The sequence below is a fragment of the Corylus avellana genome, chromosome 8 (genome assembly GCF_965113065.1).
Source record: "Corylus avellana chromosome 8, dhCorAvel1.hap1.2, whole genome shotgun sequence".
Lineage (NCBI taxonomy): Eukaryota > Viridiplantae > Streptophyta > Magnoliopsida > Fagales > Betulaceae > Corylus > Corylus avellana.
The window spans coordinates 11,256,350-11,268,815 of NC_142497.1; the positions used below are offsets into that span (position 1 = coordinate 11,256,350).

Consider the following 12,466-nt stretch of genomic DNA (forward strand, 5'->3'; position numbering starts at 1 on the left):
TGACTTTCTTGCATACCATTTGATAGTTTATATTGAGAAAGAAATTGTTAAGAATTTTACACCAGAGATGATAATGGATGAACTTTATTCCATTAAAAAGCAACGCTAAGTTATTTTTTCGAGTCTTTTCTTTGTACATGTCTAGCAAAATAGGAAACTTGTGTATTCCGAAAGGAAAGTTCTCCTGATCTCTTCTAAAATGATTTTATAGACATGTAATTTTTATATATATTAATGACTTATGATTTACTACGAAATTAAATTTGAGACTTCTTTGTTTTTATTTTACATAAATTCGCACAAACATACATATATAGAGAAATTATATGTATCTATATACCTTCGTCCCCCATTCAAAAAGTCTTGATTCCGCCCCTAATGCCAAGTGAATACTTGAAAAGAATTTGCAACTGGTGCAACACTTGGATGGGCAGCGAAAAGAATGTGAAATTTAATATTTTTCTTTTCATCTTGTGTTGGCAAGAATATAGTTTAAAAATAAAAATAAAAATAATATTTAAATACAAATAGAGAAGAGAATAGAAAATCGGTTAGAGAGAATATAGAAAAAGTAGTAATTAAAGTAGATAATTGTACTTTTTCAGTAATTATTCTGGCTATTACTACTGGAGATGCTCTTACTGCAAACTGAACCAAATATTTCAAGAATGAGAAATACAACTAAGCATTCTCAAGTACCCATCTTCCAACATCCTTATCTATGTAACACATTCACATCCGCTTATTTACTATTATTATTTTTAAAATAAAAATAAAAATAAAAGAACAAAAGGAATACTGCACAGACAGACATTTGAGAATGTTGAGTGACATTTCTCAAATAAATCCAAGCAGCGCAGTGGTGCAATAGACAAAAAATCTAGAGCAGAATCTTCAAGAAATTGTACATGTTCGTAAAATTTTTGGATCAGACAAGCAACCATCACAAGCCCCTAATTTTGTAGGTGTCAAGCCTAAAAGGGCAGTTTATTAAATCTCTCAAAAACCCTAAAGATGCGACTTTTTTTAGGGAAGTAGAGATGAGACTTTTTGAGGTGACTAGAGTTGGTCGAATCTTCTCAATATAGTAGTTTTTGTGTCTCCATATAAAATTTTCACATTATATTTATTTAATGCAGTAAAATTATTTAAAGTATTATAAGTAAGGCTGTCCAGCGTCAACGACTGAATTCAGCCCAAATAAAATTGGGTTACAATATTCAACCCGTCTCAATGATTCAAATTAAAAAATTATTATTATTAGGATCCATTCGTATCCAAAATCAACATAGTGCCCACTCCTGATCCTCATCTTATCCAAATCTCAACCTAATAAACAGAAAAATAAGGGGAATAGAGAACCCTGATCAATTTAAAAGGCCATGCCATTAAATTTGAGCAACGAAATATAAATTATGATGCTTGAGAAAGCTTTATTCTCAGAATGTCCATTAATCTCAATAAGGCAATATAATTAAATAAGATAGACCACCTTAAACATCTTAAAATAAAAACCTATTGAAACTAGAATTCAAAAGAAAGTCACTTCTGACGACTTCCAACAGGGGTTGGCAAGATATTCATCCACCATAACTTACCCTAAGTTTTCGACCCGAGACTACCCAAGTTTTCGAATTCCAACAGATGTCATATATAGATATATATATCTTACAGACAACCCTCTCTTTGTGAATATACATCTCTGACTCTTCGCATGGAATCCCTCATTTCAGATCCACCATTTATTTCTTTAAATGGTGGAGGATCTGAAAGGAGGGAGGACCAGATATAGCTTCCTAATTTCCACTCAATACCATTCCCATGCTGATTAGAATTCTTTACTTGCCCAAAAATAATAGTACTGGGGTAATTAAGCATTGCAATTGATTCATCAAACACCCCTTCCACATTATGGGACCAAAAAAATCCAATTCGTACTCAAGGTAAGTAGATAAGGCAAATCATGAAAGAACAGAAAACAACTATACTTCTTTCCTTGTTTCCAGCTAAACTTACATGATAGTCCCCCAAAAGAGTCTCCAATGGCAAATAGTTACAAGGAACCGAGTTCTTCCAAGAAATGTCATTATTGAAGCGTACCTCCAGAGTGCATCAAGGGAAAACAGATGATTACATAAGGCGTCTGAAGCCTTCCACTTTCCTGCATTAGAACCAATAACATTTAGTTGGTGGAGTCTAAAAATCCTATTAACCTTGCTTTAACTCAAATCAAATACATGTATAAAGAAAAATAAAGCATCCACCACTATAACTGCAACAAATCAAATCAGATGTGAACCGCCCTAAAGAAAGATAATATAAAGTAACAGCAAACTAGTCACCCAATAATGTAGATAATTAAAGCAATCAAGTTTAACATGAGCAGAATGAAGCACATCTGGAGATCCCGAAGCACACAGATGCAGGTGGCCCAGCTGGATCGAGTGAAACTTTACAAGCAATGCTTAACCAATCAAGAGATTTGCCACCATAAAGGACTTGTGATATAACACTCCGGTCCCATATTAAGAAGATGAGAAGAAGCCCACATAGAGTATGTGGTTTATAAAGATAATCATGGATGCTAAGTTCCACATTGCCTAGTTACTAGGTGAAACTGGGCTTTATAATAAATTTTAAAAAAAAATTCAAATTGACTAGTCCTTTCGGGAGTAATAGTGCAGATGTGATTAGCAGATGTAGGACAATATTTACCTATATATTCGATAAAAACGAAAATAAAGAAAATATCAAAAATAATATTGGAGCCTGCTTGATCAGAATTTTACCACCTTTCAGACAATAGAAGTACAAAATGAAGGATTATCATGGTTCCCGCTGATTGTCAATTATATATTAGGATTTTATTTTATTTTATTAGTACTTTATTTCCTTTCCTTATTAGGATTATGTTCACTTTCCCTACTAGGATTATGTTTACTTTCCTACTAGGATTAGATTTACTTTCTCTACTAGAAATAGGTTTACTTTCTCTACAAGTATTTCTCTTCTATAAATAGGCTAGCTTATTATGTAAAAAACTCATTGAATTATTATCAAATCAGAGAATTATCTCTCAAGTACTCAGCGGAGTTTTATCTTTCTTTCAGCCTGCAAGGGCTTGTTTTTATCTTTTTGGGTAGAAGACAAAGACGCTTCTTGCAAAATCAAAGACGCTGCTCTTTGGTTAGTTACCTTAGTCTTCCGCTGCGTCAGTTAATATCAGAGCAGGCTTTATCCTAATCATGGCCAATCAGCGCAACAGTGACAAACTTCTCCAACAACGCCGCTTGTAGATGTGGGGCTCTTTCAAGAGCCAAATTCATGGGGTATCCGAGCCGGCATTATCCGGATTCGATGGCCAACTTATACTACAACAACAACTTCTATAACGACGCTGTTCCTGAGAGAGATGTTTCGAGATCCAATTACTAGCGATACATCAAGTGATCAAAAGCTCCTTGGAGAACTGAATTCCAAGAGTTCAAGTAGGCTATGCACACTATGCAACAGGAGATGCACCAGATGCGGGAGACGTTGGAACGCATGCATATGGGTTCCCTTTGGAATTATAGGGACAGTGATGCCAAAGATGACTATGGGATCCAAGTGAAACCCGTTCAGTTTCCTTATGTTGACAAGTTCATTGACGATGACGCAAGTTTGATTCAACCTATCCGTAACCATATTCATAAATCTCCAAATAGTAACTGTCTATGAAGAGAATATTAATTATGGTGAAAGAGATGTGGAAGATGTTAATTTGGTTAAAAAAGTGGAGTTGCCATTAGAGAAAAACTATGTGCAGCCACAATCATTGGTTCCGATGACTACATCAATGCAAGAAGAACCACTATCTCCTCCGTCACAGGTGCAACTCATCACAATCAACCCAAAAATTGGTGATTCCTTTGAAGAAAACGGTGAAGTTGAAGATAACATCCATGAAGAAATCGTTGGAGGAATTTTTCCAAAAGTAGACGAAAAGGAAAAATCAAGTCTTGATGCTATCTATGTAGATTTCTCCAAGTACCTTTCTTCAGAGAAGCCGCTCGTGTTATGCCCAGAAGAAAACTCGAGGATGAGTTTTTTTCAAGTGGGGGTGTCTGATGTAAGACAATATTTACCTATATTTTCGATAAAAACGAAAATAAAAAAAAATATCAAAAATAATATTGGAGTAGTGCCACTTGATTAGAATTTTACCAGAAGAAAATATTGTCACGATTCCCGCTGATTGTCAATTTTATATTAGGATTTGATTTTATTTTATTAGTATTTTATTTCCTTTCCTTATTAGGATTATGTTTACTTTCCCTACTAGGATTATGTTTACTTTCCTACTAGGATTAGATTTACTTTCTCTACTAGAAGTAGGTTTACTTTCTCTACAAGTATTTATCTTCTATAAATAGGCTAGCTTATTATGTAAAAAACTCATTGAATTATTATCAAATTAGAGAATTGTCTCTCAAACACTCTGCGTAGTTTTATCTTTCTTTTAGCATACAGACTTGTTTTTATCTTTTTGGGTAAAAGACGAAGACGCTTCTCCTTACAAAATCAAAGATGCTAGTCTTTGATTAGTTACCTTAGTCTTTTGCTACGTCACTAGCGCTTTTCCCTGAGTCATTACAAGTGGTATCAGAGCCACCTAGTAACGCTAGGTCATGTGGTAGCACTGCATGACGTGGCCCTGACAAGAATGTCAGGAATTTAAGAGGAGTTTGTAACACCCTAGTCCCATATTGGGAAGATGAGAAGAAACCTACATAGAGTGGGTGGTTTATAAAGATAGTCATAGGTGCTAAGTCCCACATCGCTTAGTTACTAGGTGAAATTGAATTTTATAATGAATTTTATGGAAACTCCAAATTGACTAGTCTTTTTGGAATAATAGCGCAGATGTGGTTAGCGTTTTTCTCTGAGTCGTTACAAGAAGCCTATCCACCCGCTTCCACCCCCTTAAAACGCCACTTATTGATGATATTAGAGAATGGCTAAGCAGCATTGTCATCAATGCTGTGAATGTCAACGAAGACTTAAAGAGTGCATGTGATAAGTAAAATGGCAGACTAGGTCTATGATGCCAAATTCAAATCCCCAAGTAGCATATGATATTTTATATATTATCTCAGAAAATTATACCACTATGCAAGTCCCTAATGTATCTATTGGGTGTAAGAGATTCATCAATCATTGATCTGGTCATTGGGGACAATATTAAATGCAAACACAAAATCTTGATTCCAAAATTCCGTGACTAGCAGTTGAGAAACAATTTCTGTCATCCATATGCATACACCAATATTATCATATAGACACCTATATTATCATATAATTTCCCTTCAACATGATACAAGCTGCAGATGTTGCAGCTCTACGCTTTTTATACTAAGATGGGAACTCAAAGATCTTTGATGGAAACCAACCTAGATGGCAAAAAATAAGTTCAAAGCTTGTCTTTCAAGTAAGGTCTTAAAAGCAGTAAGTTTCTACCCCACCTTAATTGTCTTCCGTACACCGAGACTATCAATTTAAGTATTATTATTCTCCAACTTTTTCTCTTCCTATTTCCCTTTTGTGTACATAAGTTGCTTCAGAAGCAAGCTGGCATGTATACACACACACCACAACATCATCTTGAGAGAGAGTGGGAGACAATACGGGACTAGGGCAGGAACACCTGTGTAGTGAACAACTTGCTTAGCTTCAAAATGCAAGCAAGGACAGGGGGATTGGACAGTCAATTTGTTCAGTCAGCAGTGTCATTGATTGGCAGGAAATATCATGTGTCACCTTCGTTAGAAAAATTTATCTAGGGCTTTGCTTATTCTGTAATCCTATATAGAGCATCTTGAACCACTATTCATAAAGACTCTTACCTAATAGAAAACATTTCACATTCTGGAGTCTTAACTCAAGTTGGCTCAATTTACTAACAGGTGCAAACACAAGATGAAATGCAAGAAAGAATATAATGATATTAGACAAATCTAATCAGAGAAATTCACAGGGCAATCAACAAGGCCTATTGACGACTTCCATGAATGAACAAAGATATTTCATAAACTTCGCAATATAGTTTAAGCATCGAGTAATCAAAACCATTTATCATATCATTTTGTTTCAACATCATACTAATTAGGTGGTGGACTAGTATTTCTATTTGACCCATGTGCCCGGGCATATTTAGTCCCCATGTATAATAGTTCTGCATGCAAATGTCATTGCCTAAACCATATCCTACAAGGGAAAAACATGTTTCTAACTTTCTTGCAATCTGACAAATTAAATTTCTCAACAGGTACCAAAATTTTAAACCCATATCAGCCACATATTTGGACTTCGAAGATAAAAGGAATCTACACCATCATCCATTATAGGTTCCCATCCACATATTGTCATTTGTGGACTACAAACCTCACGCTAATATTTTGGAATACTGGTGTATAAGGTTAGTTCAACAGGAAATCAACAATTTAATCAAATGTAGTTAACAAGAAAATCCCAAAAAAATACCTGAAGTCATGGTGGCATTATCTTAAGAAGCACCGGCAGTAATGGTGCCAATAGTTTTAAGGTCAAAGATCTCAATCCAATAGCCATCAGGATCCTTAATAAATGCTATCCCTTTCATTTTTCCTGCATTCAGTTCCACATACCTTAAGAAGCAACAAACGGTTTGATAACTATATCTCTCATTAGGAATAAAAAAAAAAAACTGTATCTCATTAGATATAGCGTGTATATGCATAATCAAAGCAAGAAGCTTTAGGATAAAAAATCATGAATTTTAATTGGAAAATTCCTTCCACACTTTTTATAACAATTAATACTGCCTACAGTAGAATTGAACTAATTATATGCATAATGATTACTAGATTTGAACAAATATTTACTACTGAAACATATAATTATAAAAACAAAATATCCATAAATTAAATGAGTTGATGTCATTGATTCAAGATCTTTAATTTCCTATATGCTCACATCAGCAGTAGGGTCTTTCTCCTAACCAAGGAATTGTAAACCTTTCCTGATCTTAACCAAGTGTCTCTTTTTATTTTATTTATTTATTTATCCTAAATTTTTGTTTTTGCAGACAGAACATTTAAATACACAAATTGCCCTCTAGAAATATAAACCCTCTCAAAGGTTTTCCCTCAGATATCCCAAGAAATTGTTTTTCTTTTTGTTTTTATTATTATTTTTTTTATAGGTAATGCATATCATTAATAAACACAAAGGGGTGCAACCCTAATACATAAGATGCATACAAAAGATAACCCCCTTTTAAGTATTAAAGCAAGCACAAAAATATACAAAATCATAAAAGTTATACAAGAGAGAAATATTATATGCCCTGTTCATATACGAAAGCGATTTAAACAAGTTCTTGAGCTCTTCCAGCCTCTCACAATCTTCAAAACACCTTGCATTCCGTTCACTCCAAATACTCCAAATTAAGCACAAAGGGGACATTCCTCCAAGTGGCTAAAACTGAATGGCTACCCAACTGTTTGTCGCCAACAGCATAACAACTCAATCACCCTTCTAAGCATAAACCCATTCTACACCGGAAAGGTGAGAAAATACACTGCATAATTCTCTAGTCACTTCACAATGGAGAAAAAGATAATCAATGGATTCCCAGCTCCTTTTACACATACAATATCATTCCGCTAGTATTATCTTTCGCTTCTTCAGATTATCCAAAGTCAGAACCTTTCAAAGAGTCGCCATCTAGACAAAGAAACTCACTCTCAAAAGGACATTGACTCTCCAAATACTTTTTTTTATAAGTAAAAAAAGTTTGAAATAGGAATATTTGGACCTTGTGGGTTTCAGTAATGGAGAAACTCCACTTCAAGATGCTATTCAGGAATGATGGATCATAAGTTCTTCACTGAATTTTTTTTGGTGATTGCTAGTCTGTCCTCAACAATATGCCCTGCATATATTCTAATTTTTTTTTTTTTTGGGATATGTGCTCATTGAGAAATCCAAGTTATATTCTTAGATAGAGGATATATGAAGAGAATTTATAGGCTACATCAGTTTAATAGAATATTTGATGACCCTTCTAAAGCTACACTCAATTCAAAGCTTTACATCATGCTCAATAGATTTTCTACCCAGTGATCCCCACCCAAAAGTTGAATTTGAGATGATAATGTACATAAAGAGTGACATAATATGCTTAATAAAATTCATAAGTATGGTAGAGGTGTCTTACCATCATCTGGTTTCTTTACAAATTCCACTCCTAGGCGTTCAAATCTTTCACATGCCTTGTGCGTGTCATCAACAGTGATCCCAATATGTCCTAAAAAACAATGAGACAAGTAAGAACTTAAATTTGAATTCCGTTTTGTATTATTCCTCCAAAGCTGAAGAAATCAACATGAAAGAATATATATTCCTCTAAAGCACCAAAACAAAAGGTTAAACGCCATTGATGCATACAAATTATACTTATGATACATGTTAAGTCAATGCACCAAAGAGCAACACCAGCTTGATCAATACAGCTCCATTTGCAGTCGGGAAAAACTTAATTAAAGATATATTTGACACTCAAAATCATTTGCATATGCAACAGTAAAAGACTGATATAATAAGTTGTGGGTCAGAAATGTCATGATGACCTCAACATCCACGGAGACATCCTTTAACTCATCCACCAATGGAAACATCATCCATATCTTGTTCCATTTCTTAATCAGTACTACAATGAGACAGTGTACCATTTTTCAGGGGAATCTAAACCTCCACCAAAACATAATCAGCCTAGGCCAATTACCAATTAAGCCAATGCCTTTGAGCTCCCTCCTCATTTTTATGGTAAAAAAAAAAAAATCAATTTATAAAATATAGGAACAAGTATTCGAATTATAAAGGTTATGTCATGTGAGTCATTAGATCAGAGCAGATGTAGTTAATGGCCTATTTGCCCCGACACCCTCCATATATGGCACAGAAAAAGGCAATGAATTTTGGTAAAGATGGACTCATAAATCAACCTCTACAGAAAGGGAGGAAAAAAAATCACAATCACATGTAATCACATTCAACTTTAAAAGTCACATTACCAAAGCCACGAGGTTCTGAATTTCCATTGTGGTATCCTTTAAATTCAGGATCGCTTTCAGTCCCCCAATTACTGTAAGAATTATTTTCCAGTTAAGACATTATCAGGGAATATTGGGTGCACAAAATATGACTTTGCACATAGAAATGGACATGTTGTGGAAAATATTGTTCTTACTGTGTTAGCTCAATTGTAGCCTTCTTACTGAAGGTCCAAACTGTTCTATCAACTGAGTTACTTGGAGCAGATGCTGGATCCTACACCAGAAAAAGTATTTACACAAATGTCATAGTTGTTATGTACAGGAACCTATCTAAAAGAGACCTCAGTTTCATGCTTTCGCTATACACTTGACAGACTGAATAAATATATTTCTGTAAAAAGAGACTTCAATGACATGCATATTAGACGGCTGACAGTATAAAAGTTCCAAACAATAGCAACTTCCACATTCCAACAGCCACTAAGGCACTAACAAGAACAATAACCCTTGCAAATTCAATGCCATGTAATTTACCTCATAGCCCAGAAAGTATAAGCTAAACTTCATCTCTGGGAAATCCAGCCTCTTAAGTAACCTGAAATGTCCGAAAGTCATTATTAAATTTCAATTTGGACATTGTATGGTTACCCGAATTTCTAGATACACTCAACATTCCAGAGACGAAATTTTTCAAGATGACTGCACCGACAGATTGGTTTAAAAACCAAAGGTGACTATGCAGTTCAAACACAACAAATTTAAAATTTAGAGATGTCTTCAACTGAAAAGATATAAGGCATATTAAAATAATATGATTCAAACATACATGTCTCCATTATCATGAAATCATAAACTTATAGAAACTGTGAAACTGTGAAACTGTGAAGTATCTTACAAGCAGAGTCACTACGGTTCAACACCATGCCTTAAAGACCATCATTTAGGAGTGAAAGAATGAACAAAATAACTCATTTCTCAAATAGAAAACAACTCCATCTCTGCCCCAAAATTCGTGCTGCAAAGGTCTCTAAGAGTCTATTTGGATTGTGTTGGGAAATAGAGTTTTTATATTCAAAAAGAGCTTATGAGAAAAGCTTCATTTTATATTCAAGCTTTTCTCAAAAATGTGTTTTTGAGCAAAAAAGTCAAAGCAGCACATTTTTGCTTTGCACAACTTTTTATGTACTAAAGTACTTTTTAAGCTCCTTAATTCAATCTCAAACCGGCTCTAAATTACATAAGGTCGCTTTAGGTCTCTTGGAAAGCCTAGCTGTTAAAAAGGGTGGCACAGTAAGGCCCTCAGATTCCCAACTCATCTACGTGACTGCAAGATGGCCCAGGCAACTGGCTGTAAATAAGTATTTAAGTACTATTTATTCCATAAAAATGTAATTTGCGCACAGAAAAATTCAGTTTGCTCGCATAAAAAGAAATAGCATCAAGCACGCCTAAATTGCATATTAGCATTTCAGCATTTATAAACACATGGGAATCAGTCTCAAAAGAAAGTATAAACTAAATAACCAAAAGCCATAGATTCACCATACCACATAACAAAATCACAAACCGAACATGGCCACAATCAGCATCGGAGAAAAGAAAAGAACAAACAACTTACGACATGCCCAAGACGCGAGAATAGAAGTCAAGGCTCAGTTTAGGATCCTTTATTCGAAACATCTGCAGCCAAAATGCCACAAACGTATAACAAATTGCACAAAACATACAGAACCGTAGACAGCATGTATATGGAAATATGAAAACTAATTACGGTTTGTTGCATGAAGTAACCCTTGGTGGCCTCATCTGGGGTTGCCTGGAGGCCGGGATTGTTGGCCGGCGAATCCTTGGGTTCCGAAGCCATCGAGAACAACCGGAATCGATTCAATTCCTGCATTTGAAAACAAATAATACATAAACTACAAGCACCTGAAGATTGAAATGAGAAAATCCCGACGACGAATCGTTTAAAACCTTGGTTTTGGGGGTGAGGGAGAATGGGAGTGAAGATGAAAGAGAGGGTTTGGCCGTGAATCGGAAGAGAGAGAGGCGGGATAAGGCGCTGGTGAGTGAAGCGGCAGCCATGGACTACTATACACGTGTGTGTTTGACACGGTGTGAGAGAGAGAGAGATAATGATAGTGTTACCTTTTGGTGATGTAGGAAGCAGAGGAGGCAATGGCTTTCTCCAGGATACATTTTCGCAACTGGAGTTATATACTCCGACGACGGACTGTCCCCCGTCCATGCCACCTTGCAAATGCGTGTTTTCTTTTTTCTTTTTTTCGTCGAACAATTATTCAGTAGTTTTATGGTCTCACGTACGTAACAGCGACAAGTCTAGTGTAGAATTTATGATATTTGTGTAAGATAAATGAATATTACTCCTAATATGGAAAAAAATGTTTTCCTATTTATTTGATGAAATTTATATTCTAATTCCTGTCTTGATCACACTAAGTTCCTTTGACTATTAAGGAATTATGTACCCAAGGAGTAACTCAATCATTAATTTGAATTTCCCTTCCCTTGTGTGGACATGTTACCAAAAAAAAAAAAAAAAACTATTAAGAAATTCTATGATATAAGAATGCAGTGTTGACAAATTTAGCGTTAAAACATATTTTGTTGTAAGTTGTAAGTTTAGGGTTGAGCTGGAGTAAAAACGATCATATATTTTGATTTTGACATCAAATGAAGGCGAACTAAATTGCGTTAGACAATTAATTCTAAGGGATACAACTTTGTATTTGACAAAGATCTTATGATTCTGATGTTTATAGGTTAAAACGGGCTATCAATATAAGTCTAAAACTTTGGAACTGAGGAGTTGAAGATCTCGTTCGAACGAAACCATTCTTGTTCGGACGAGAATGTGTGTCAAGTTTCAAAATTACTTGATCATAATCCTGATTGAAGCCCGATCGAGCAAAAGAAAAAAATGGCTTTTAGAGAGCTACATTTGCAAGGTGCTTGAACGAAAGAGCTATAGAATGCTTCGATTAAACTGCCATTTGAAGCCCATTCGATTGCCGCACGCATAAATTGTGAAACCCTATATCTCATTTGAATGAAATGTATTCTCGTTTGAACGAGATTATGGTAATTGTGAAAATCCTAGCTGATTTAGCATAAAAAGTTATGTTTCTCTCCTTCTATATAAGCTCCGCATGGCACAACCTCCATACACCTCTTCTTTGTATGCCTATAGAGGTATTGTTTAAATATTTAAGGGAATTTTACCATTGTTCATGAGCTTAAACGAATTAAAAAAATGTTCTTGTTTCATCCTTACCATTTGGAGTGGGATTTAGTAACGGGCCTCAGACAAATACTTAATTCCCATTGGGCCACTACCGTAACCCAAGGGAATGGCGGTTTACTAGGGT

General features: G+C 35.1%; 1 protein-coding gene across 4 annotated transcripts; it reads right to left on the minus strand.

The window, feature by feature from the left end:
- Positions 1-1,101: 1,101 nt before the first annotated feature.
- Positions 1,102-11,317, minus strand: LOC132164529 (lactoylglutathione lyase family protein / glyoxalase I family protein). Of its 4 annotated transcripts, XR_009438390.2 has the most exons (10): positions 11,052-11,206; positions 10,849-10,968; positions 10,696-10,757; positions 9,612-9,672; positions 9,272-9,351; positions 9,096-9,166; positions 8,240-8,329; positions 6,523-6,645; positions 2,017-2,161; positions 1,102-1,329 (listed from the first exon to the last, which is right to left on the minus strand). XR_009438390.2 is itself a non-coding variant. In XM_059575054.2 (9 exons), the coding sequence occupies exons 1-8, from the start codon at positions 11,274-11,276 to the stop codon at positions 6,545-6,547; spliced, it is 636 nt and encodes a 211-aa protein (XP_059431037.2). In that variant the 5' UTR covers positions 11,277-11,317; the 3' UTR covers positions 1,884-2,161; positions 6,523-6,544. The 4 variants fall into 4 exon arrangements, 3 of the variants coding, with proteins under 3 accessions (XP_059431037.2, XP_059431034.1, XP_059431036.1); XM_059575054.2 differs by lacking the exons at positions 1,102-1,329; positions 11,052-11,206 and adding an exon at positions 11,226-11,317 and having other exon boundaries at positions 1,884-2,161; XM_059575051.2 differs by lacking the exon at positions 1,102-1,329 and having other exon boundaries at positions 1,884-2,161.
- Positions 11,318-12,466: the final 1,149 nt, after the last annotated feature.

Coding starts and splice junctions, on each gene's coding strand:
- LOC132164529 (XM_059575051.2), bottom strand. CDS start 11,162: ATGGCTGCCGCTTCACTCACCAGCGCCTTATCCCGCCTCTCTCTCTTC. Junction 10,758..10,848: donor GTTACTTCATGCAACAAACC/GTAATTAGTTTT, acceptor TTTTGGCTGCAG/ATGTTTCGAATAAAGGATCC. Junction 6,646..8,239: donor TGTAAAGAAACCAGATGATG/GTAAGACACCTC, acceptor AACTGAATGCAG/GAAAAATGAAAGGGATAGCA.